Source organism: Erpetoichthys calabaricus, chromosome 12 (assembly GCF_900747795.2).
Source record: "Erpetoichthys calabaricus chromosome 12, fErpCal1.3, whole genome shotgun sequence".
Lineage (NCBI taxonomy): Eukaryota > Metazoa > Chordata > Cladistia > Polypteriformes > Polypteridae > Erpetoichthys > Erpetoichthys calabaricus.
In genome coordinates, this window is record NC_041405.2 from 102,138,361 (window position 1) to 102,164,566 (window position 26,206).

Below are 26,206 nucleotides of genomic sequence, written 5' to 3' on the forward strand. Positions count from 1 at the left end.
GATGCCCACAGATCTGCAACTGAATGGTCCTTATCAGCAGCAGAAGCATCCCCGACATTTTCTTCATTTGCCTCTTGCTGTGGAAAAATTTGGCTTTTTTATGCACACTTAACAATTGTGCTGTTGTTCACATTTTGTCATGCAGTTGCTATCATTTCAATGGATTTGACTTGACTTTCGATGTCTGGTTCATTCACTCTTGTTGCACACCATGTTTAGCAATGGTTTTATGGCAGTAAACTTTCAAATCTCTAATGATGCCCAAGTCTGGTGGTTGGAAAATAACAGTGCAGTTCAGGGGCAGTTACTCCACATGTGCATTCTCTGATGACAAAGGTTGTGATCTGTGGAGTTGTCAATAAAAGACAATTTATTTTTACGTTTGCTTCTTCTTGCCTTTGTCAAGCTGCTTCAATTAATCACAAATGATATTGTGTATCATCCAAGGTTTTTGTTGGCCCAGTAATTGTAGGGAAGGAATGTGACTTTTAAAACACCATGGCATGGCAGAACTGCCAATGAAGAGTTGCCAATGTTTTTTGGTGCCAAAACACAGAAAAACAGTCAGTCTTTATTTGGATTTCTTCCCTCCACGGCATGGTTCATCTGTAACAGCAAGGGTCTGTAGAAAATGCCATTTTCATCAAGGTTATAGACAGAAATATTCCTGGGCTTTTTAGACAGGAACAACTGACTCCTTACCACAAATTGCCTTCCCTGCTCAGCTTTATCATTCATGAAACCTGTTCAGCCACCGAGAACTGGCAAGGAAGGTTTAATGGCTAAGGGAGAGAGACAACTCTCGTGACTTTCTTCTGAATGAGGGGACCACTGACTGGAATATTCTTTGAACAAGCTGCTCCTGCACTTCTCCTTCATTTTCTACGATGTCCCACATTCACAACTTTTGCCTTGTCTTCAGTTTTACTGTGGTCTTTAAGCACAGTTGACAAATTTGACTTTGAAATGACAAAATCAATGGAAGCATCTTTTTTCTGCTTGATAGTATTAACGACAGCAAGAATTTCCAACATTTTCTGCAACATAAATTGTTTGTCCTTTTGTAATTCACTTCTTTTTTGTAACACCCAGAACCCAGAAATAAACTACATAAGTAAATAAAGTACCTTGGATTTTTGTCCAATGGAGTCTAGCTCCAGCCCTCCGCAAGTCCACAATTCAGATGTTCTGTTGAACAGCCTAGTGGATTGCACATTTATATCGCTTGATTTACTCATAGTGTAACAACAGACATATGCCGCGTAACATCACTGACGTACTATAATGCACAGTGACACCTCCGCAATGGACCGGAGCTCTGTAGGTCCACAGCTGGACTCTGTTGGCAAGAAGTATTATGCATGTTCTGCTGCTTTTTTCATGAAAAATGAGTCGTTGTAATGAATTTCAGATGAAGTGGACTTTGCAGTAATGAGGCTTCCTAGTTGTATAGAAAATTGGCCAGGACCAAAAAAAAATTGTTATAGCAGGGGTTTTGATAAAACAGAGTTCAGACTTTCAAGTTTGTAAAGTCCACCTTAGGATACAACAAATGAGTATGGAATGATTCAGTTATATTTTTATATTATATTTCTGTGGTTAGGTTTGTCATGAAAAAAATTTACAAACATGAGTCTCAAAAATAAACTACTTTATACAATTTAATGCAGCGTAAATTGCACTGATCTTTTACTGTGAGTAACATGCAGTGAAATGAGTGAAGCCTCAGTGGCATTGATCTATGCATACTGTCCACTTAAGGTATCACTTCTGTGAATCCCATTTATTCAAAGAGCTCTCTTCCTTATCTTCTGGGTGAGAGTTTAGTGTACTTTAGCACCTATTGGTGCACTTGCAGCTAAAGAAGCCCTTTTGATAGCCTTTCTTTTCTCGATGCTGTGTCTGTTTAAATAATTAATGTCAAAATTATTACTGATGGCCCCTGCACATTTTCCATGTAGTAAAGAAATCAATGTTTTTCACTTGCTGTTCTCATCAAATCTTTTTTTTTTAAGCTTAAGCTTTTTTTAAGCACTCCACCTGAGTTATAATTATGATGCCAATATGATATTTATGGCAAAGACGTATTACTGTATTGTTTAAAAAGTATGTGTTTCATGTGTTTGAATGCCCTTGCTCTCTTGTAACAGTTATCAAGCCAAGACAGTGGATTTTGTAAACTTTAACCACACCTCACAATGCAGCATACCTACAGTGAAGTATGGTATAGTAGCAATATGTTGTGCATGTATTTGTTTTCATTCAAGGCCAGAGGAATCTCGGAGAAGCTCAAAGACAAAAAAAAAAGCTGAATATCATGCAATGGCCTTAATCCATTTAAGAACGTGTGTCACTTCTTGAAAATTGTAGTGCAAAATCATCATCCAACTAACCTGAGAAACTCAGAGAATATCTACCTGGAAGAATGGGCCAATGTCTCATTGTGGAAATCCGGACCTTGTTTGCACCAAAAGACTTAAAGCTACAGCATGCAGTATATGTTGAAATAAAGTGAAGTGAAAGGTGTGACTTTAGAGTTAAGTCATAGATGGTGAAGATCAGATGTTAAGCTGACATACAGCTTTCTACTTTTAGCAAGTTATTTTTTTCTTTGTGGGTGTACTACTTTAGCTTTTTACTGTAAGATGGTACAGTGTATTCCATTATTGATTATATTTGTCCCTGCCATTTAAGCTTTACATTAAGAAAGGCTAATCAGATAAAATTAGTTACTAATACTGAATGTTACTTTAACAACATATTATGAACTGTTGTTTGTGAGTATAAAAAGTATCATAGAATTGATTTGTTCAGCATTTTGTGTAAATTCAGTTAATAGTTTTTTCTGTAATTTATGAATTTAATAATTTACTAGCAAATCGTACTTGCAAAAATTTTGCAAGAATAACAGTGTTAATGAAAAGATGATGAGAGAGAGAGAGAGAAGAACATCATACAATAAAAATGGAGATTATTTTAATAAGTAGTGACTTGTGAGATGGCTCATTATTAGAATAGTCACATGATTAGTATGGGATGTTATTACTGTATAGTCATTTACAATGGCATGAATATTTACAATACAAAATGTAACATGAACAGGTTAGCAGAACATATTGGATAAGAAGGGAAATGCAGGGCACATGTAAGTCAGTATGTGTGATGTGTAGCCGTCACGGTAATGTAGTATACTGACATCTATAATAATTGTCAGAAAATGCAAATTGTTGCATAAACGTTATTGTCAGTGAAAATTTTCCCCTGTGTGTAACCCGCAAGTACCTGTATGTTTAAACTGGGTTTCAATGTAACTCTAGAAAATATAGTGTACAACTGGCTATGGGTAAAAACAGGGCCTGGCAATTAAACTCCATTATTAAACGTTTGTCATTGTGACTTGGTGATAGTCATACAATATGCTAAATGAATGGGGAATTGCCTATGCCGTAATATAAAGGGAATATCTTGTTTTGAGTTGTCAGTATTATGGAATCCCTGTAGTTTGCCCGTTGTAATGTTTCTTGTTGTGTGTGTAATTCATTTTTCATTCACTGTCTAGGAGCAAGACTTGATGCCGCTGATCTTCGGATAATGTTGCTCTGTGGTTTGTCATACGTTGACTTTGTTGTTCCAGGGTATCTTGCCTGTCCTGTTTGGTCTGGCATGATGTAGATGTTTCTGCTTCTGTGCGTTGGTGTGAGTATGTAGGCCAGCGAGATCGTATCTGTTGGTCGCAGCTAGGCTGTATGTGCCTTTTCATTTTATCAGGAGGCTTATGTTGAAGTGAAAGAAAAAGAAGGTGTTAAATGGGTGTCATAATGCAGTTTTTGATCAGTAACAAAGTATGCACCGAATAAACAGTCAAATGCCACAGTCGATAACTGGTCACATTGAAGATAAGCCTAAGACCAAAACTCTGCCAGGAACACGGATTCCTCGCTGTTGTTGTGGAGGGATATAATAGCAACTGTTGTTTATATCGATCACAGATGGACACAAGCAAAACAATATAAGGATTTAACTTAAGAAAATGTTGTATGCGCACACCAAACTGGGACCTCCTATAAAACAATTCATTATAATATTTGTTATCCAGACCATTGATTTTAGTCTGTCCGGTGCTGTTTGTTTTTTCAAATGAAAGCATAAAAATGTATGCTAGGTTCACAGGGCTTTTTACAACTTGTGTTTTTGTTCCATTTTAGCCGTTTTAGTTTCTTACTAATTATAATGGCTTTTGTAGAGTCCCCATGATAAGTTTTACAGCACATTAAAGATTTTACAATGTTTGAGAAATTAGTTACTTGGATAATTCAAAAAGAACTAGCATTAGGGTTAATATATAGTTAAAGACATATTTTTTTCACTCACAGTCTGAAGATATATGTTTTTTGTATGAATATCTCCAAACAGATTCCTCATAAAAAAGGTCATATACAGAGTTTGATGGCTGAACAATTACAAGAAAAGAGCCCATTTTGTTCAGGGGAGGGGACTAAAAGCCTGGCAGACGTAAAATTATTTTCCATTTATTGCTGTCTTTTCTACAGAAGATACTGTGGATATAGTGTACCTTTCTGAACATGTTGTTCAGTCTTTTTAGTTGTCGCTGAAGTTTTGTTGTGCTCAGGTTCCAAACTATTAGGAAGTGGTGGTAGTGTTAGTAGGATGGTTTACAGAGTAGAGTGAAATTCACACTAGCATGTAAGACCAACATGTGACACATCACCACTCTCTGGTACCATGATATAGAAATGTACTCAAAAACATAACTTCATTTTATTAATTGAAAACACAATGTACATGGGGATCATGAAGAAAACAAATAACTCATAATTATAAATTCACTTAAACCTGTTTAATTCAATTCAGAGAGTTGGGTGGCTTTGGGTGCAAAGCAGAAACCAGCCATTCACTACAGTAGGTACCAATCTACTACAGGGTACAAACACAGACAGACTCGGTGTCAGTTTAGAGTCAGCAGTACACCCGAGCTGAATATCTTTGGGATGTGGGAGAAACCGTGCAGTATCCTGACAGAAAGCATGTTTGGTCATGCTATAGACCCACTATGACTCCTTCTGTTCTTTTAAGTTTACCCAATTTTTATCACTCAATTTTCATTAATGGTTTAGCTTGCTGTATTTTACAAAATTTATAGATCCTTTGAAATAAAAATTCATAGTTATAGCCTGACTATACTTGTAAACCCCTGGTTTACCTGCTTTCTGACATATTGGGCCTTGCACATATATGAAGGTTCCATTAGCTTCTTCATGTAGTATCAGTGGTAATTCACTTGCATTTGTTTAAGAAATAACTGAAAGATTTTCAGTCTGCCTTTTACAGACTAATTACAAGACTGTGGAGCATGCTGAGATATTCAGAAGCATAAATTAAGTCTGTTTGTGCTGCATAATCATGTGTAATACAGCGTTATTCACATCAGCCTGAAGGAGTGATTCTTCAGTCATACTCTATGAATCCAGCAGCTTTGTCCCTACATTGCATGCTGAGACACTGAAGATAAACATTTTATTCTAAGTGAACTCTTTCTTCTCCACATTTATGAATGATGAATGCCAATCTGTTACTGCTGACATTTTCTTCTGATCTTCTCATAAGATAATATATCATTGTGGCTTTGGTGACAGTTCTGGATAGAAAGCTGGTAAGTATTTCAGTGACATGAAGGGTGATGGCAACATTCAGATTACACTTTTCCAAAGTATTGTGACATCCAATGTGTCTATAATGGTTGTAGGCCACCTGCAGTGACCTTTTCATGTGTTGTTAAGCATTCATTTTATATCATGTTACATTCACTTGAGAAATGGGCAAGTGGTCAGATGTGTATTTTAAGAATTAATTCTTTGTAAATTTACCAAATGTTACTATAAAAAAAAAACTATACAATGCATATGTATATATTTAAATAATATATTATTTAATTTGTACCTTGTGCCTAGTTGTGTTGGAAGGGGTTCTATCTCAGTAATGCAAGAAGTAGGTTTAGGAAGTGAATGGGTATTAAATTGGTTATCAGTTGCCTTCTTTTTCCACAGTAACAGTGCTGGCTGCTTACTATTATTATTTAACAAAAGAAAAAATTAACCACTTTTCATTTTGCAGAAAGAAAATTCTATAGCTGTGGCATGAGCACACTTAACACATTTGCCCCATGCTTATTTGTTTCTTTGTTTTTGTTTTTTTTAACCCAAATTATTTCTCTTTCCTCCCACACTCTAAAGATGCATGTGTATGTGTGTGCCCGGTGGTAGACTGGCTCTTTACAATCCTGTACTAAAATAAATGATTTTACAAGAGGAAAAGACTGGATATTTTCTGGAGGTAGCCCTTGCTAACAGGAAACACACATAAGATCAGCTGACTCTACTATTTCTATGCCTGTGACTTTAAAAGTATATAGAAAAAGGAACAATAAGTGTTCACCACATGCTCCTTTAGACTTCTTTATCAGTGCAGTGGATAGGAAGAGTATACAGAATTGGCTGAAAAATATTTTAGTTTGTAGCTATGCTGAAGAACAGGGAAAAGCAGTGCTCTAGGTACCAAGACCAATTCCTGTATATATCCTTTATATATAACAGGTTCAAATTCTCCACAAGGCTAGTTTTATTCTTTATCTTATTTACAACAAATGCACAGAAGTTTAATGAAAATGAACATTTACAGGTCATACCATTTGGCAGTTTTTATGTCATCTGAACTGAACAGCAGACTATTGTTCCACACTAGCAGATCTACAACCTTAGCACAGTCAATGATGAAACTGGAAAATTCTTGCAGTGGTTTCCGAACAGTCGAAGAATAAACCGTTTCCGTTCCTTGTCCTTTTTCAGGATATCATTGAACGTTTTGGTAAGACTTACTCCTGTTTCAGTTGCGTCGTTCACTACCATCATGTGTGTAGACAGTTCACAAAATTCACTATATAATATTTTTTTAATTCTATACAAACATTAGAGATATGTCAGTGTTGACTTCATATTGTGATATAATTCAAAAAAAGAATATCTAAGATTTTGAACCATTTTGAACAGGGGAAAAAAAAACTTAATTGTGTTCATAAAAATTACTTAATGAAATCTTTGAAATCACCTACATATGATATACCGTTCGACTCATCTTGATGTCTCATTAGGCATGATGTAGAGCTTTTTCTTCACCGTATTTTTTGCCTTCTAGATCCATTTGTGGACTATGTTATATACAGGAAATTACAACATTATGATGAAGAGCAATCCAATAGATGTCTTAAGCAATATAATCACAAGGACTTGAAGTTGTGAATGCCATGTTAACCAACCCCAGGGGTTCACCCCATAATAAGAGGGCAAAGTTTCATAAAACTTCAAAAAAAAAAAAAAATGGGGACCAGCATGTGGAGTATCATTTTATGCTATTTTGAGGTTGATAATAATGAATATGATGTGTTTAATATTTGATTCTTTACCCATTGGCCCAAACCCACTAAGAACCACACCCAGAAGGTTAAAAATAACAACACATTGTTTTAGACTATTTCCAGGTCAGTGATTATGTACTGTATATGATGTTTTTTTGATGTTTGGTCCTTTATTAGGAGTCTAGCTCTCTATGAACCTCTGTCAGAGGGTGAAAAATGACACATTTCTATTACAAATGAGAGTATTTAGAATTTAAACTGAAGCACATATTTTAATATTTCAAATAGATACTGAAAATCTTATTGTTTATTAAGTACTTCTGCCTCATGACATAAATCTCTGATAAACACCTTGAATTAGGGCAGCTTACACTAAACCAGACTTTTTAAACTTGTGATCTGATAACTAAGTAAACTGGCAAAATGCACAAGTATACAATAATATTTCAGGAAGGCAAATTATGAACTAAGGCAGCAGAGAATTCATAAAGTAGACAGTGCTAAACTTGACACATCCACCCATCCATCCATTCATCATTGAACCCAATCAATCCAGTATAGGGCCATGTTAACTGAAGCCTGACCCATCAGTATCTGGTGTAAGACAGGAACCAACCCTGGAAACATCCCAGCACACAGCCACTAGTAACAGGCCAAGTTAACTTCAGCATTGAACTGTATTTCCAGGCAACATAACTGATAGGAACTGGCATCGATTAGGGTAACTTAACTTAAAACACCGGCAGACATGCAGGTACAGTATTGCACAAACTCCACACGGCCTGCTAGCAGGTCAGAACTTGATCCAGGACTATGAGGCAGCAGAGGCAATCACTGAAACATCAGGTCAACCCAGAGAGGATAAATAAAAAAATCCCATAAAATAGTTGGGAATGGTACCTTAGTATTTTATAAGGAAAAATGAGGAGCAGTAAGGTAGCTAACTGATTTCCATGACAGGTGAAAACAATATGTTTTTATGTTTAACATGTTTATTCAGAAATTGTACCTCAAATTATAGAAAATTTACAAAGAGAATTGACAGATTAATAAAAAATAGACTATTCAAGCAAGCCAAACAAGTAAATGAAATAGAAATGGTAGGGTGCCTAGTGGAACTAAGCATAAAAATGCAATAAAAAATCTATTTAAGCATATTTTTATACTAGGTAATAAAATATTGCAGCAGTGATCTGTGTGGATAGAGGAAGAAAGAAGGGCAACATGGATTACTGAAATAATGAAAAAAAAAGTTGTATTCTTCCTAAGAATGTGAATAAAAATAAAAACAATGAATAGTCTTCCACTTAGAAAAGACAAAAGCTGTAACTGTATCCCTGACTGCTGTTTCTTCATTCATATAACCATGGAGAACCCCCTCATTACTCCTCTGTTGTTTCAGTTATCCCCAAAGCAAGTCATTTAGCTGTAGCGATTTATAATGTAACTGCAGCCCAAAATAACTATAACTTCAGTCATGGAACACCCACAATATCAGTCACAAAATGCTCTTGTGTCAGTTGGTTTACTCAACAGTCTGTATTATTTGAGTCTGATTACCCTCCCATAACCCTAATCTTAACGATAATGTAATTATTCATGTGCCGTTCCATCAATGACTTATATTGCAAAGCGAGAACCTCCTCAACTGAGTGAGAAAAGTGTAGCATTTTCAACAGAGAAAAACCCTCAGGAAGTCTGCAGCTATACCCTGTTGGTAGCAACATGTGATGGGTGTGTTATGACTGACTTTGTGGGCATTACATGATGTTGAGGGCACTACATACCTAACATCGTAGGCACTGTGGGCTACAGTTACACTGTTGGCCTGCTCCAGCTCCCCTTTTTAACCCTTTTGTCCCTTTGCATGGTGAGCCAGATGGTACCCTCTTGTCTGATCCTCATTGGTTGTGGATTGCCCTGTGAGCTCAGCCTTCAGTTTCTTTTAGCCCCTTCAATTTGCATAGGCTGAAGTCCACTGGCTTTGTACTGTCCAGTGCCAAAAGGAAATTCAGTAGTTAAAGAACTAAAGAAAACTGGTACTATAAAACTGGAAATATCTAAATGAGAAAAAAATGCCTTATTTAACAAAGACAATAAAAATAAGTTTGGTTGTAGGAATAATAACCTGAAAACCTTTAATAGGTTTGGTTCTGAATATAGGATGCTGAATATTAAATCTTCTCTATGAGCCTGTAAAAATTTTTCAGGTGGATGCAGTGTGTTACGGTTTTGTCAAAAATAAAACAGTAATTATTTAGATATGTATATCTTTTTTTTTACATAGATTATTATTTGTAATACTGTCTGATTTAATAAATAACATAAAAATATTTAGTGATTAGAAATTGCACATGTATGTACACTAAAAATGTATAGGATGCCTTTGACATATTTAATAGTTATTTAATAATTCAGAAATTACAGACACTGAGGAAACTGAAAATAACGAAGGCATTGGTGCCAGACAGCAGTTATTCCAGAGACATCCAAAGATGCTACTGATTATATTCACCGACATGTATTTCAGCTATCATAGGCCTTAGAAACAGAATTCAAAAGTTTGGCTTTTCTTTCTATAATTACAGCACTTAAAGTTAGACTGTCAGATGCTTCTCTTCCACTTGCATTTTAGCTGGAGATGATAATAAGGGTTTTTGGCATACAGCACATCTTGTGTATTATTGGCAGGTCACATATTGCTTTTGAACTGTCTGTAGCAGAAGCAACTGCATTACCATATTATTTATATTAGTGCCTTGGGAATCCAGGTAATTTAACATTGTGACCTGCTGCAGCTCCAATCCTAACTCGAATGCACTGCGCTTTTCTCTTACTTTACAGAGCACATTATGCAGAGAATTCGTCACTGATTGGTACCCCAGTTTTCAATATTTTACTTTATAAAATCGGTCACTGTGACCAATAATTGCTATTCTAGCATCATATTACTTTGCAATGGTCATTTGAAGGTGAAGCTTTAGAGGCACTGCAATGAATACTAAAACTGATGGTTATGTTGAAGAATATTGACCAATGGTTTTATACATTTTATCACTGAACCTGAAGTTTAGCAAATTGCCATTATTTTTTTTAACCAATATATTAAAGTCTAAAATTTGTATAGCTATATTGCGCACACTTTGTCATTTTTCAGTGAAATGTCTGTTGTCTGACTTCTGAATGCTTTGTAATAATCCATAAATACTAGGCACTATATTGATGGATTGAAAGAGTAGTAACATAAACCAGGGGATACCCAAGGGCCAAATGAATGAATCGATTGACTTTAATTAAAACTGGCTGGTATGAATTAGTATTTTATAGCAAGTGTGGCCTGTATGTTTGCAAGATTAATGGAACAATTTTTCATACCTGTAAAGTCAGCAGGAGTGCAAAGCTGCCAGTTCTTGTTGATGGATAGGGATTGACAAATTGAGCTGCTTGTGTACCATAGAGGACCTTTCTAAACATCAAGTAAGGGCTTTAGGACTGTGTAACAATTGCTGGAGGCACTGATATCAGAATCAAATTATTGGTTATTATTCTTGTTTAATTATGAATGTTCATTAACTTTAATAAGGTTATAGTCCATTCCCAGACAAGTAATGGAGAAATGAGAGAAATGTCTTACTCAGTGGTACTGTATGTAGCATGCTGTATCGTTTATTCATCTAGAATATTAGGTAGAAAATGTCTTCTGCCATTTAAGAATTTGCTCTGTAATGTAGCGTGATTGCTATATACCAGAATGCTTTCCATATTCCTGCTTATGATTGTATAATGTGAAGTTGACATATAAAATCAGTGGCATAGTGAGACAGATACCAGCAAATGTTTCTTCTAGTTATTTGTTTATGATCACTGTAAAAACAGTAAAGTTTGGAAATGGTTGATTTTGAAGCATAGATAGAAAACTTACTTAAATCTACTACAAGGTAAATTTGAGGAAAAAGGAAATTATTGTCACTGTTGTGTCCTGAAATTGTCTTATGCTGAGGAATTATGTATCAGCTCCTACCTACAATCATGTGCTGTTGCAGATCTTTTTTAGATTAATATTTGTATGTTAGATTAGAAGTTCCAAAAATGTGTGTGTTTATGGTCATCTCTGGAAGTAATTATTGATGTTTTACAATCTTTGGAAACTCATTAGAAATGGAATCAGAGTGCTCAAGTTGAAAGGGGCTCTATCTTAGTACTGCTTTTATTGGATTTTTCTGCAGGCAGTGCTATCACTGCACTACAACAGATTTGCCTACTGAACACAGTTGTATTTGCCCTACTTAAATCTGTCAACTTTGGCTGACCCTCACCCTTAGAGCCTCTTAAGCTCTCAGCCTTGCAACAGAAATGGACAGTCCAGCAACCTGATCAGAAGAACTAAAAGAGATCTTGTAGTTCAGGCACTTAGCTCATTGAGTAATGGCTGCTATTTCTGCAGTAGGCTTGCAGATTGAATAGTATAACCTGGGCCAGGCTCTGTTTTCTCAGTTCCCTGCATGTCTACTAGAGAGCAGGGTATTCGTGACTTTGAGCTAGTTAGGACTGTATTTTGCTGAATACATCTGATCCCCCCTGCACACTGTTGAGGATTAATCCTTCTTAAGTGGGGTCTTTCTTTATCGTGTTTGTTTTAATCACTTTACTTTAAGCTTCCAAATAGGTGGTCATACTACCATGATTAGTGTCTTCTTTTGTGAGTAAAATTATTAAGTAATATATATATATATATATTTCTTGAAGCTGAACGAATAACTGTTGCATTAGTGTTTCTACGAATCATCTGTTACCAAGAAGGTGGGGCAAACTTTCTCTCTTTTTTCTCACACTCTCTCAAATGTATAATCACACAGTCAGTCACCCATACTAAGGATTGTTTATGTGTGTATAACAGTAAACAGAAAATTACCCTTACAGCTTTGGATAAAGTCAGGTGGATTAAGCACAGTCACCCGCTCTCATATTGCAGTAATGTTGCAGCAGTGATTGCTTCTTGCTTCCTTAAAAGGTAAAGTTTCATATTACACAAGTGAAAATCAACTCCTGGGCAACATCAAGTCATGATGGAATCTTGGGATTGCCTAACAAAAATGTTTTTGGTGAAGCAATGACTATGTCTTTTAAGCACAAGGAAGGAAAATGTTTGCTGTGAAGGTCGTCAGAAATTTTGAAACTTACTTGTTCTTTAAGGAATGCCCGTTGATTGAGTGGCTAATGCTGCTTTCTCACAAATTCAGTGCTGTAGGTTCAGATCCCACACTCAGTCACTTTCAGTCTGCATGGATTTTCTTCTGAGTGCAGCAGTTTTCGTGAGCTCAGTGGTCGACTGGTCCAATTAGAGAAAGTAGGGTGAAATGACACCTTTTATTGGCTAACTAAATAGATTACAAATGCAAGCTTTCAAGGCAGCTAAGGCCCCTTCATCAGGCCTGATGAAGGGGCCTTAGCTGCCTCAAAGGCTTGCATTTGTAATCTATTTAGTTAGCCAATAAAAGGTGTCATTTCACTGTACGTTCTCCTGTATCAATCTATGGCTAACACGGTACAACACTCTACTGCTATGGTCCAACTCGAGACAGACCTCAGTATAAGGATAATACATTCTTGCTGTGTTACCGAGGGAATGGGCCACTAACAATGGTTATGTGCGCCTCTTTCTGTATTCGATTGGGCATTCCAGAAGGGCATTTGTGTCTTAACCTATTTTAGGAAAATAATTGCTAGACTTTTCCCCAGAAATATTAGGCATGTAGCACCACTGGGAGGGTAGGCAGGATGATTACAAGTCAGGTTTATCACAGCCACTGAATAGAAAGGTCATGCCAATATCTGTGCTCCTCTTCTGCTCGTTAATCATCACAGTTGTCACTTGAGGAATGTAAATGACACACTTTTTACTGGAAATGAAAGAAATTAACAGTGTTTACAAGTCCCCATCTATAGTTTCATTCAGTTACTTAAATTGTTCATTTGTTGCTGTCAGTAATTTGCAATATTATGCAAACAAGGCCAGATGTGGAGAATTGAAAAGCACATGGCTATATCATACAAAAAAGCATGTCACTTTTTAAGTTTTGTTATGCATTTCTGAGTGCTTACAGTAAAAAAAACAAACAAACTCGAATGTGTAGTCTAACTTGGTGGCTGTCAAAATTCTAGGAGGCACGTGAAGTGGCTCGACTGTTCTTTAAAAGCATTGGTGGCATGTAGTGGCACACATTACTTCAGTAGCACCTTGTCAGTTCAAAAATTATATTTGTTTACATTCATTATAAATATTAGTTTCCTCAAAAACACCCTCTTGCTCATTCTCCTAAAAGTCCTTTATAAATACTAGGCAGTTAAGACAGAAACATGTCTCACGTTTAAATAAAAAAAAAAAGGAAAAAAATGAGATAGATTACATGTCATCTTTAATTGACAAGTTTAATAGATTAATTGGAATGATTTGCTCAAGAAGATGATAATAAATGTAAGGCACAGAAAAGGGACTTATTGGAAAAGAAAAGAAAAAAGTGCAGGTGTCAAGCTGAATTGTTAAAGTATGGATTTACATGCTTGCTTACTGAAGCTGAGTCCTTATCCACTGTGTGTTTTGTGCTCAGAGTCCCTCGCCCATTGCAGCTTAAAACCTGTTAAATGTAAGAGACATTTACAAAGGAGGCAAAGAGATGTCTTAACCCAGGGTCACTCGATTGGGTTAATCCGCCCCTGAATACAAAGCATTAGGTTCTTTGCACTAGAACATCTGTAGTAATGTCTGCTTCAGTGAAACAATTACAAACCTACATACAGTATGTTAATATTGCAATACGAAATTGCTATCTTTTTGACGACATTGACATGACACGGTCTCATCTAGCACACTGCTAGCATTTTGTTGTCATCAATTGTAATGGGAATTGGAGTCACTGAGCAATACACTTCTGTCATTTGTAAATTTTGAATTTCATCTTTGATACAAATCTGACGACATTTGTCTACTTTTATTCATGGATAAGTAGGCAATGTGCGGCCATTGCCATTGTAGGTTGGGAAATCTATTGTTAAGATAGCCTGCATTATTTCCCTCATGTTAGCTCTCCCTACAGCGTGAAAATAAAAAAATGTGTTTTCTGTGCAACCGTCTGGTACAATTTATTGTGGGATTCTTTTAGTGTTATTGCTACTTTCTATTTTTCTAGAAGCATCCCAGTGAAATAAATGAGTTATACTCTGAAAATAATAGGTTTTTAAATTCAAATCATTTTTGGGTGAACTGTCAAAGAACATTTCTCTAGTCCAAATGACAATTTTTAGTTAGGCTTTTTGCATTTACAGAATTTTTAGATCAGTGAGTGGAAGTCAGTTCCCAGAGGACTGTGGTATCTGCTTGTTTTTATCCCTGAAGCAGTGAAGCTACTGTGATTGCAGGTCTCTTATTAAGAAATTAATGAAATCCTCCTGATGCCATTCCTTTTATCTTTTCCTGTGTGGTACTGTGACTTCTAGGAATAAATGAACATGAAGTAGACCTGTACTGCTTGCTTGCATTTTGATAAGTGGACTGTAGTTTGGTCTGTACAGTTTGGCTCAGTCAGACTTGATCTATCCTTTTCTTTTAGGACCTGCTATATTCAGTTCAGGGTCTCTGCATATAGAGCCTGTCCTGGAAGTATTTGGCACAAAACACTCCTGGAGGGATGCCAGTCTGTCATAGGGCACACTTGCTCATACACCTCTACACCTTTACTCTCTCATACTGCAAAAGGCCCATTAAAATTTGCCAATAAACCTATTGTATACATCTTAGGTTCTTATGTTTGAAATGTTTGATCGATGCAGAATAACAGAAAACGTTTGAATGGCGGGAAGAAGATCAAAAAATAGATATTTGGTCTCATCAAGTTCACAACTTAAGTGTTATTTAGACTTACTGTGTGTTTAGTGCAGTGATGTAAAACACGGCAAAACAGAAAAGTTATTTCAGGGAAGAAAATCATGAGATGAAAAGTGTAGCTAATAAAGGTGTCTTTTCCATGAACATCATTTTAATGTCTGTTTCTTAATACATCAGCAATAAGATAATGGATTTCTCATACGAGTGCTTTAAATGCAGTTGTTATATGACATTATCTATTTATTATGCAAACCTATTTATATACTGCGTACACAGACACACACACACACTGCATCAGTGGTGTGCATAGAATTATTAACCTTAAAGAATTTGAAAGTTCAACATAAGTAAATGAATAGAAGTACAACCCACCGGGATCAAGTTATTTTGTATCTTAATTGAATGCCTTGCAATGCAGACATTATAATTAGCAGACTATTTTACAGTTGCTTATGAATATATACAATATCCAATAACAATCAAGGTTAACTCTTAAGATGTAAAAAAAGAAGATGATACTTGTAGGTGGAACTTAGAGGTTCAGCTAATTTGACATGAGGTTGTATGCGGCGGTGCTTTCCTAGTTTTTTAGGTGGAACAAAGAGTGTCGGACACTGATATCCTGCAGTAGCTGAGTTTGGTCATGAATGAGTGAGTTAACATTGTAGTGAAAGAATCAAGTGTGATGAGTGTTAAAACTAATGTTTTGCAGACCTGAAATGTATAATATTTCATGTTCAAAATACATAACATATGTCTCTTTTATGGCTCTGAAAAATATATACATTTGCTGATCATTTATTTCATATGCTTATATTACACACTAAACTATGAGGTAAAGTAAGAAATCTTAAATGTTCAGAAAGGAAACATCTCAGTTAGCCTTATGTCAAGTTAGTTTTATATTTAAAAACAAACAGGAGAGCCTCTCCATTTTTCTACAATTAGATTTGACTCTGTTCCTATGGCAATACATGAAATTATTGTAGGTTTAAAATGTCCTGAGGTAAAACATTTATTTTATTAATTTAAATTTATTTAAATTAATTTAGATGAAATTTTGGCTCCTCCATTTAATTTGTAGAGAACATATAATTTGACTGTGCAGTTGCACTTCTAATGCTGTTTAATTAATAAAGTATCTATCTATCTATCTATCTATCTATCTATCTATCTATCTATCTATCTATCTATCTATCTATCTATCTATCTATCTATCTATCTATCTATCTATCTATCTATCTATCTATCTATCTATCTATCTATCTAGTAAATCCCTACATTGCTGAATACATGTAGGCAGGCAGCAGGACTTGTTTAGCTTGCCTCAGCCTCTGAACTACAGCTCCAGACTCCTCCAACAGACACTGATCATCACATTTTGAATCTGCTTCCATAATTGTTAACTGCTAATCTATTACATCTCTTGGGCACAACAGTGCTGTGTATGAAAACAGTAAGGTACAGTGTAAATGTGGACACTACTAAACAGTACCTGCACTGCTAATGTTACTTTTCCTTGAATTATTTGTAAGTTAGAAATGTGGATTTATCATTTCTTTTTGATTTCATAAACCTCCAAAATGACATTTCTTTGTTGTTGTTAATAATTCATATAAAGTATCCACATGGATTTTACTTACATTACTTTGCAAACTAATTGTTTCAGTTGTAAACAGACCGATTTCAGATCTCTCACCATCATCTGAGAACAGCGTGTAGAAGTTGCTGGAAGCATTATCACCAAGCTGACACATGTTTTATTTAAGAAATTAATATGACAAACTTTAACCAGCTCTTTTTTCTTTTATTTTTCCATATTTCAAGCATAACATCAGAGTCTTGAGTTCAATGTAGTTGTCAACTCATAACTGATGATAAAGCTATGGACGGCAAGTAATTTTTCTTGTTTTTTATAGTGCACATTTTTTTTTATTTTTTTTGTTTGTGTTTTTCTGTTTTACACAGTTCTCGAAGACATATTTTTAGGTACATTCACTACTATTAGTTCTCCCTCTTATGACATGTTGTGTCACGTTCAGTTAACTGCTAGCATCCGAGGCAGTGTTTACACACCACAGAATGAGCAACCATGTTGTTTTCATGTAGAAGGCAAACATCCTTAATTTTTAGCTGCTTGCAGACTGAACAAGTTTGTAATGTAATAAGGTAAACTTAATTATTTATATTTTTATCAAAGTGCATGGTCTCTGGTTAAAGTTAGACATATTCAAAGATAAAAATCCTAAATAATATTACTTTTTTAATTTGTTTGGTTTTGGAAAACACCACTGGTAATGATTATGATGTCAGAGATGTATGACAAAAAGCTAATTTTCTGTTTGTATGTCTTTCTTTACACTAGGCTTGAACCCGCTTCCTTTTGATCCTGCAAGTAATAATGAGCCTCTTCAGTTTAGCAACACAAATGGACCTCTTGTTACTGATTGCATTGCAGAGAATGGTGCAGACAACACCAAAAAAAGAAAGCGCTCCAGTCTACCTCCAGGTAAGAATGTGAAGATCATACAACTGAAACAAATCAAATTTGATATGAAATTTTAAAGTAGTCATTGTTACGTTGTTTAACTGGATAAGAAAGTAGATATGCTTTAACTACTACAATTGCACTAAAGAATTTGTAAATTCCTATTTTCAAGTAATCACAGTAAAGCAAAGTTGTGGTAGTGATTGAAACCAAATGTAGTTTGATATGATCTCTTTAGTTCCAGAATAAGTGAAATCTTCCCTTGTGAATTTTAGACCAAGTGCCTAAGAGACACAGAAGTCGAGTGTGATTCTTCTAACACTCTTCACACAAATACTTGAAAGTGTTTCTTATCTGACCTCTTGATAGCTCATCATAAGTAAGCCTGAGTAGCTACCTGTTTATGTTTACCAGCAATGCTCATGTATCCTGTTATATCCAAGAATTTGTATGTATATGAGTATTGAGCCAGCCAACAAATTCTGCTGTCTTGTTTTTGTAGGAAAGAGCGGTTGATTGATCACTGAGTTAATGAATTATCAGTTTTGCCTTCAGCAATGCTGGTAATTATCTAACACAATTAACAAGACATCCACAAAGGGGGTTGTCAAATTAATGTAGGTTGAGTAGTTTGTTTTACTTTCCAGCGGTGACACCAGAAGTATGATGAGATCTGTACAATTTATGAACAAGATTGATAAACCAGCGAATGTCTACATTAAACTCTTTCACTTTCTCAGTTGTGATCCCAATGTGGTGATAGACTTACTTTCAGCAAATAACTCATGCAGTTTTGTTGGAATAAACAAAAAAGTACAATTAATTTATAACATAAGGATAATTGAAGATAGATAAATGAAAATGTATATGTATGTATCACAAACATATACATGCATATATAAAACACAATTAAGACACTCACAGGGTGGCATGGGAGTTGATATCTGGAAACGTAGCCCTGTTGGGGTCTTTGGATACCGCCAGAGGGTGCAGTGGGCCTGAGGACTTCCCTGTTTTCCAAATGATAAACTTGGACGTGACACCGGAGGCTGTTCCCAGGTTAGATTTAAAAGAAAGCCAGCGGCCTTGCTTATTTGAGTCAGTATTGGGAGGCATCACAGTAACACTCAGCTGGAGGAGGAAGGAGAGTTTATATTTGTGTGTTTTGGCTGGTTCTCTTGTGAAGAAGGTACTGGAGGTGAATAAAAACCTTTTATTTGAACCGGTAGTGTGTTTGGGCATTATTGTGTGGGTGGTTTGGTGCTGACTGGTGTTCCTTTTGGTTACTAATACTAATTTATATAGTTGTATATACTATAGATATATAAACGAAGCACAGTAACAAACAATACAAAACATAAAATTATGATAGCTTAGTCAAACTTTTCTCTGCTGTAGGTAACTTATCAGTTCTGACCTTTCAATTCTTGTGATCAAAATTGACAAGTCCTTTAGCTAGTTAGTAAACATCTATTGCCTACCATGACGTTAATTTGTTCACAGCTGGAATGCACTGGCTAACTTTTCCCCCACCGTCAGTCCTCTTGTTGCTAGCAAAATTACGTCTGCTGGGTATGCTGGTGACCAGATAACCCCCATCATTAGCAAGGCGAACACATGGCTTTTACATATATGATCTTCTTCTGCTCAGCCACTTGCTGTCTTTAGCAAAGTTTGGATTAATGGCACCCCTATTAATGGCCAGGTTGAGCAGTGAGCTGATAGAGGAAGCAAGGTAATGGATTTTGCAAAGGGTTTTTAAAGGAAGGAATGGAGGCATTGCCATTAGTTTCTTGAGTGAACAAAAGCCCATATGTTTTAGTTAACAACTGGTGCAAAGTTCTGTCCATCAATGTTACTCATCTTTGAGTTTTAGTCCTTTATTTGAACTTAAGTGTCTAGCTGGTACATCTAAGATGTGTCTCTGAGTGTAACTTCTTCTGTGATCGAACATCTTATCAGATAAGACATGGAGCCTGCATTCTGATGAGGTGCCCCATCATGGAAACTGAGACTCTTTAGCTGGTGATAAGAGTGTTTGACCCTGGAGTTTTAAGTCAGGATTTGTACTGTAGCCATAGCAATTAAAACATGACAATGTCGGTCTGCACTACATTGTTCCTTACTGTACTTGTGTCTGGCATGGGCTATCTGCTCTAAACAGTATGAAAACTTCTTCTAGCAGTATATTTCTTGTTGGGATCTTCCTAAGTAACACTTATTATAAACAAGGGGGCTCCGCCTCCTGCTCACTTCGCTCGCCTACCCCCAGTATTGGGTAACCCGAAATACATTGATGAATGTATGAGATATATTGGAGTGTAACAAAGGAAGTATATTCATTAATCCTAATGAATGTCCACTAATAGTGGACTCATTACAGAATGCGTTGTCAGCTAATTGGCGGAATTGTTTATCAGCCGTCTGTCGTTCCTTTCTTTGCCGTGTATATATTCACTCTGCTGTTTGAGAGGCGCGTTGTAGGCGCCTACGTTCATTAATTGTATTCAGGCGGGCTCGCTTCTGTAGGTATCTCCGTCAGTTGTGGTCGTTCGTTTTGAACCCGTGCCTGCTTTGCTTCCGCAGTTTCAGATGCGCATTGTAGGCGTCTATGTACATTGTATTTGTCCATGCGGGCTCGTTTTTGTAGCTCCGTTAGTCGAGTTGTTTGGTTTTGGAGCCGAGACAGTTGTGCTTCCGTGGTTTCAGACGCGCGTTGTAGGCGCCCACGTCTATTGTTTTTATCCATGCGGGCTCGCATCTTTGTGGACCTGTGGGGCCTCCGTAGGTGTGTTAGAAGCGCGTGGGCCATACTGTGTAGTGTGGCCGTTTAGTTCAGAAGCGCGTTGTAGGCGCATGCGCCTTTCGTACTTTCACGCGCCTTCTGTACTATCTTTGTGGACCTGTGGAGCCTCCGTAGCCTCTTCCGTTTGACTCTGGGGTGCAGCACGGAATCCTCTTTTTTGTGTGGCTGTGTCATTACCTATGGGCGCGTTGCCTCATTTGTTATTTACGTTAGTTGAGCTCCTTTGTTTTTGAGCTGTGACTCCTTCGTTCTCGGTGGATCAGACTTCGCTCGCTGTCTGCGCCTGCGCACTATGTCTCACAGTTTGAAATCTGTGGCAGAGCGAAGGGCGCTCAGCAGGCTCCTATCAATTATGGAGAATCCACTGCATCCACTAAATAATGTCATCTCCAGACAGAAGAGCAGCTTCAGCGACAGACTGCTGTCACTGTCCTGCTCCACAGACAGATTGAGGAGATCATTCCTCCCCCAAACTATGCGACTCTTTAATTCCACCAGGGGGGGTAAACGTTAATATTTAGCATTATACATAGTTATTGTCTGTTTTTTTTTTTTTTTTCCACCTGTATTATTATCATTCTTTAATTTAATATTATTTATTGTATCAGTATGCTGCTGCTGAAGAATGTGAATTTCCCATCGGGATTAATAAAGTATCTATCTATCTATCTATCTATCTATCTATCTATCTATCTATCTATCTATCTATCTATCTATCTATCTATCTATCTATCTATCTATCTATCTATCTATCTATCTATCTATCTATCTATCTATCTATCTATCTATCTATCTATCCTGCGTCCATGGGCATGCCATGTACCTGCGTCCATATCCGGTTTACCATTCTCGGTTAGTAATATGGATGACTCCTTCATCTTGTGTTTGATTGAGATGCTTTCAGTTGGGAATAATTGTTTCAGCCTTGATAAATAGTTTGACCGTACTCTTTTGTTAGCAGGCCCATGTCATGCTTGGCAACTTAGTTGTAGTCAGGGTGTAACTTTATCGACTCTAACTGCTTTGCAGAAGTATACATTAGACTGAGAGCACCTGAATTAAACACTTCTTCATTATTAGAGCCTGTGATGCATCAACATTATACGTAAGGCAGGACTCAATTCTGCGGTACCAATCCACCACGGGACAGACTCACTGAAGCACCTGCACTCACTCATATTCAGGCCAGTCTGGTGTTGATCATGAACATAATGTGCATTTGTTTTGATTCTGTAAAGATTGTAATGCTCATTTGTAGTGTTGTGCTAGCCTTATTATTCTAGTGTCTATCCTAGTGTACATTATTTATACAAATTTCAAATTAACAGTACAGAGTATGCTATGTCAAGAACAAAGGCAACAGGAATTAATTTCTTGGAGTGGACTGAATTTTCAAGAACCTGTTCTCAAACTATTTTTCGAAAGACTATAGCCTTTTAGTGACGGGGTAATTCCAAGTCCAAAAGTCCTTATAGAACATTGTCATTAGTCAGCTCAACCGTCTGAAAGAAAAAGTAATTCCTTTGACCCTGTCGGTGAAGTTAATTTGTCCTGAGCCATCCAAACACATAACCATTTAGGAATGCCCTTTAGTAACCTATTTAATAATTACACTGTAAGTCTCTATGACAGGAGTCCTTATTCTTTTGCTTAAGGTGCTTTAAGAGCTTTTATTGTTTTTATTTCCTGTATTAATTCTTTTATAGTTCAAAAGAAGTCATGTATGTCTTATTATTTCCAGAATGGAAATCAATGCAAAGGATGACAGTACAACAAAAATCAGAAAAAGGCTCGGCCCTTTAATATTTGATGTGCTTTAATAATAAATCACATCAAACATTAAATAAGGAAAAAAAAAAGAGAAAATGACATTCATTGGCAGAGGACTGATGCGTTACACACCAGTTTTAAAAAGGGCTTTGGCAACACCATGTCAGTAAATCATCTACCTGTCTAAACTGGGAAGCTGGCCTAAGAAAGAAACAAACCCATATGCAAAAGAAATATTTTCTCAGTCAGGGTGAGTAACACATTTGTATTCAGACTGATTTGTGGTGCTGAATACATGCATACTAGGCAGAAGAATGATGCAATGTAAATCACCTACAAATAAGAATAGATCAGTGCAACTGGGGCCACTTTGCAGCTCGGCAGAGTTATTTTCGTGTGAAGTACTGAAAGAAATGTGGTGTATTTTATGCAAATGAACTTCTCTACAGAGACAGAGCACATCTCCTACTTAGAAGTTACAAAAAGATTTTGAGGATTAGCTGGAAACCCGAAAAGTTCAGAAATTGTCAAGATGTTGAATTTACTTGTATTTTGTTGTAGTTTTCATTTGTGGTTATTTCAGTGGTTCTGGCCTTTGGGATTTTGTTTTCTGAGCTATTGCTTGCTTCTTAAAGGCAGATTAGGGTGAGCCTTTTTTGTTTTGTTTTTGTTATTGACAAAAAGCGGTTTTGACTGTCAGGTAGTAAAACCTCATAAATATGACATTATTTGTATACCTTTTATGAGCAACACTTAAAATGTTTTATGACAAGTGTAACATTACACTATAAGCATCACATGTGGTTGTGCTCTTTATTTGACTAAAATCGTGTCTAAAGGAATTTTCTGCATTTCACTAGCTACTCATGGCTTTGTAATGAATTTATCAGGCTTATAAAAGAAATCGTATGAATGTTGTGAGTGCCTGGCTGGTAAGAAGTCAGCACGGGTTGGCCAAGTGTATCTCTTGGGATCCTAGAGGGCAGAATGTTTTAACTGTCTACAAAGAAAGGTTTGGTAGGGCCATAAAACCTTTTGTTTCAGAGCCACTTGTTAACTGTAACTGGGAAATGGAAATCTAAGGTTAGGTTGCCTGTTCTATGGGCTGAGTCTAGGGAGGACTGGCAAGAGGTCAGTCCTTTCCCATCCATTCATTAGGGCAGTACATCATCTTTTCCATTATGGGACAGCAACTGAAAAGCTGCTTTGCAGACATGGCCCTTTAAGAGCAACTGAAGGCTAAGGAGTGCAGGAAAGACAATGGCTGCTGGAGGAAATACTAGCCTGATAGGGCAGACCTTGACTCCTAACCTGGTCCTGGCCATTGGCCAGCTATGACTCCACCAAGAGGTTTAAGTGTTTATCATGGCAGTCTAGGGTCAGGTGGAGAGGTACAAAAAATCTACTGGAGGACGGAGAAGCCCAAGATTGAGAGAGCCAGAAAAGAGAAAGAAACCACAGGGAATAAAATGTACAGCACGATTTAAAATTAGAAAGGAAATACTGTAAATTCACTCAGCAGGAAACCACTCAAAAAGTTTAGCGCCATCTTGAAATAAAACATTTTAAATTAAGAGATGACTATACTCAGTAGTTGTAATCTCTACAGGAAGTCTTGCTGACTTGTGATTCCCAAGTATTATCATGATTTTTTTTCCCTTTGTTTTTGTTTGAGGTCAGAGTATGTAAATGGAACCATAGCACTGAATCCAAAGGTATTTTACGGTGGAATCGATTAAATCAGCTGGGTGGTAACTGACACTCAACACAGACCCCCAAAGCAATACATCTTTATAACTTTCCTAATAAAAAATTTAATCAGTTTAAGCTTTTAGTATTTGTTAAGCTTCAATCAGTTGTTACAGTTACTACTTCTTCTCCATGATGACAAAAAATCAAAATTATAACCTTATTTTAAATTTAAAGTTAATTTTCCTTTCAACGGCTTTTTAAATCCTTAAATCGTTACAAATGTGAAACATTTGGAAACACAATGAAACAAATTAAACGTTGTTTTCCATGACCTGTAAAACAGCCACACACACATAAACACCATTTTCATCCACTAGACCAGTGATTCTTAACCTTTTTTGAGTCATGGACCCCTTTAAGAATCTGATGAAAGCTATGGACCCCCTTCCCCAGAAATATTCACATAAACACAATGTTGCATGCAATGAATATAATGTATTTTATTTATCAAGATTTGATTGTCTCATACATACAGTACATGACAAATAGACAGTATTATTGAACTTTAAGTGAACAATCTATAAAAAACACTACTTCTTTATGCAAAAAGCAATGGCCACTCGTTATAATTATGAAATGCAATCCTCTTGTGCAAATTAAAACAGATCTACTACCACTACGTTTTCTACTACCATTACTACTACAGCATCTACTGTAAATCAACGGTACCGGGTTGTATAGTGAATATAAATGTTAATTTTTATCTGACCCTCACGAACCCCTTAGGGGTCCATGGACCACAGGTTAAGAACCCCTGCACTAGATTTTCCATTACAGTAATCCCTCCTCCATCCCGGGGGTTGCGTTCCAGAGCCACCCGCGAAATAAGAAAATCCGCGAAGTAGAAACCATATGTTTATATGGTTATTTTTATATTGTCATGCTTGGGTCACAGATTTGCGCAGAAACACAGGAGGTTGTAGAGAGACAGGAACGTTATTCAAACACTGCAAACAAACATTTGTCTCTTTTTCAAAAGTTTAAACTGTGCTCCATGACAAGACAGAGATGACAGTTCTGTCTCACAATTAAAAGAATGCAAATGAAACAGAGAGGAAAGCAAACAAATCAATAGGGCTGTTTGGCTCTTAAGTATGCGAAGCACCGCCGGTACAAAGCTGTTGAAGGCGGCAGCTCACACCCCCTCTGTCAGGAGCAGAGAGAGAGAAACAAAGTCAAAAATCAATACGTGCTACACAGAAGGTAGCAACGTGAAGATAATCTTTCAGCATTTTTAGACGAGCGTCCGTATCGTCTAGGTGTGCGAACAGCCCCCCTGCTCACACCCCCTACGTCAGGATCACAGATAGTCAGCGCAAGAGAGAGAGAAAGAAAAGTAAGTTGGGTAGCTTCTCAGCCATCTGCCAATAGCGTCCCTTGTATGAAATCAACTGGGCAAACCAACTGAGGAAGCATGTACCAGAAATTAAAAGACCCATTGTCCGCAGAAATCCGCGAACCAGCAAAAAATCTGCGATATATATTTAAATATGCTTACATATAAAATCCGCAATAGAGTGAAGCCGCGAAAGGCGAAGCGCGATATAGCGAGGGATCACCGTAGTCTTAAGTATTGTGATGCCTACCATATGAAATGCCTGAGTTGCAGTTACAGCATGCTCTGTCTTATCTGGCCTCATCAAAGAGTTTGCCAGTTTTTCTAAATGGTCTTTCTCTTAACGGTAGTTTGATACTTTGCAGAGGGAACAAAGTCATAGTGCCTTGATTTGATTTTGACATGTATGCATCAGCTTTACATACAGTACATTTGGCTTCAAACTCGTTTTGTCCTGGTTGAAAACAAGGACATTTATTTTTTAACTTGCCTAGCCATCCTAATGTACTTTAAATATACTTTATTTGGAGCATAATGTAAATACTATAACATGCTCTACTCTTTTTCAAACTGAAGGCCACTGTCATGTGACAAATAAGTATTGGTAGACCCAGAGAGAGGGGTATAGGGTTGTTGTTCTTCTCTGTTCATTTGTACTCTGTCTTTGTCCCTTTCTGTGTTAGTTTATTTTGTCAATAAATGGACCAGTTATCAAAAACGTCTTGGCTACCGTAGCATAATTC

At 36.7% G+C, this 26,206-nt stretch overlaps 1 protein-coding gene across 1 annotated transcript in view; it reads left to right on the forward strand.

The window, feature by feature from the left end:
- Positions 1–26,206, forward strand: part of enox2 (ecto-NOX disulfide-thiol exchanger 2) — a 587,323-nt gene that overhangs the window by 195,426 nt on the left and 365,691 nt on the right. Inside the window, exon 2 of the mRNA XM_051935340.1 lies at positions 17,677–17,820. Within this exon, the coding sequence (XP_051791300.1) occupies positions 17,677–17,820 (144 nt within the window). The remainder of the gene's footprint in view (positions 1–17,676; positions 17,821–26,206) is intronic.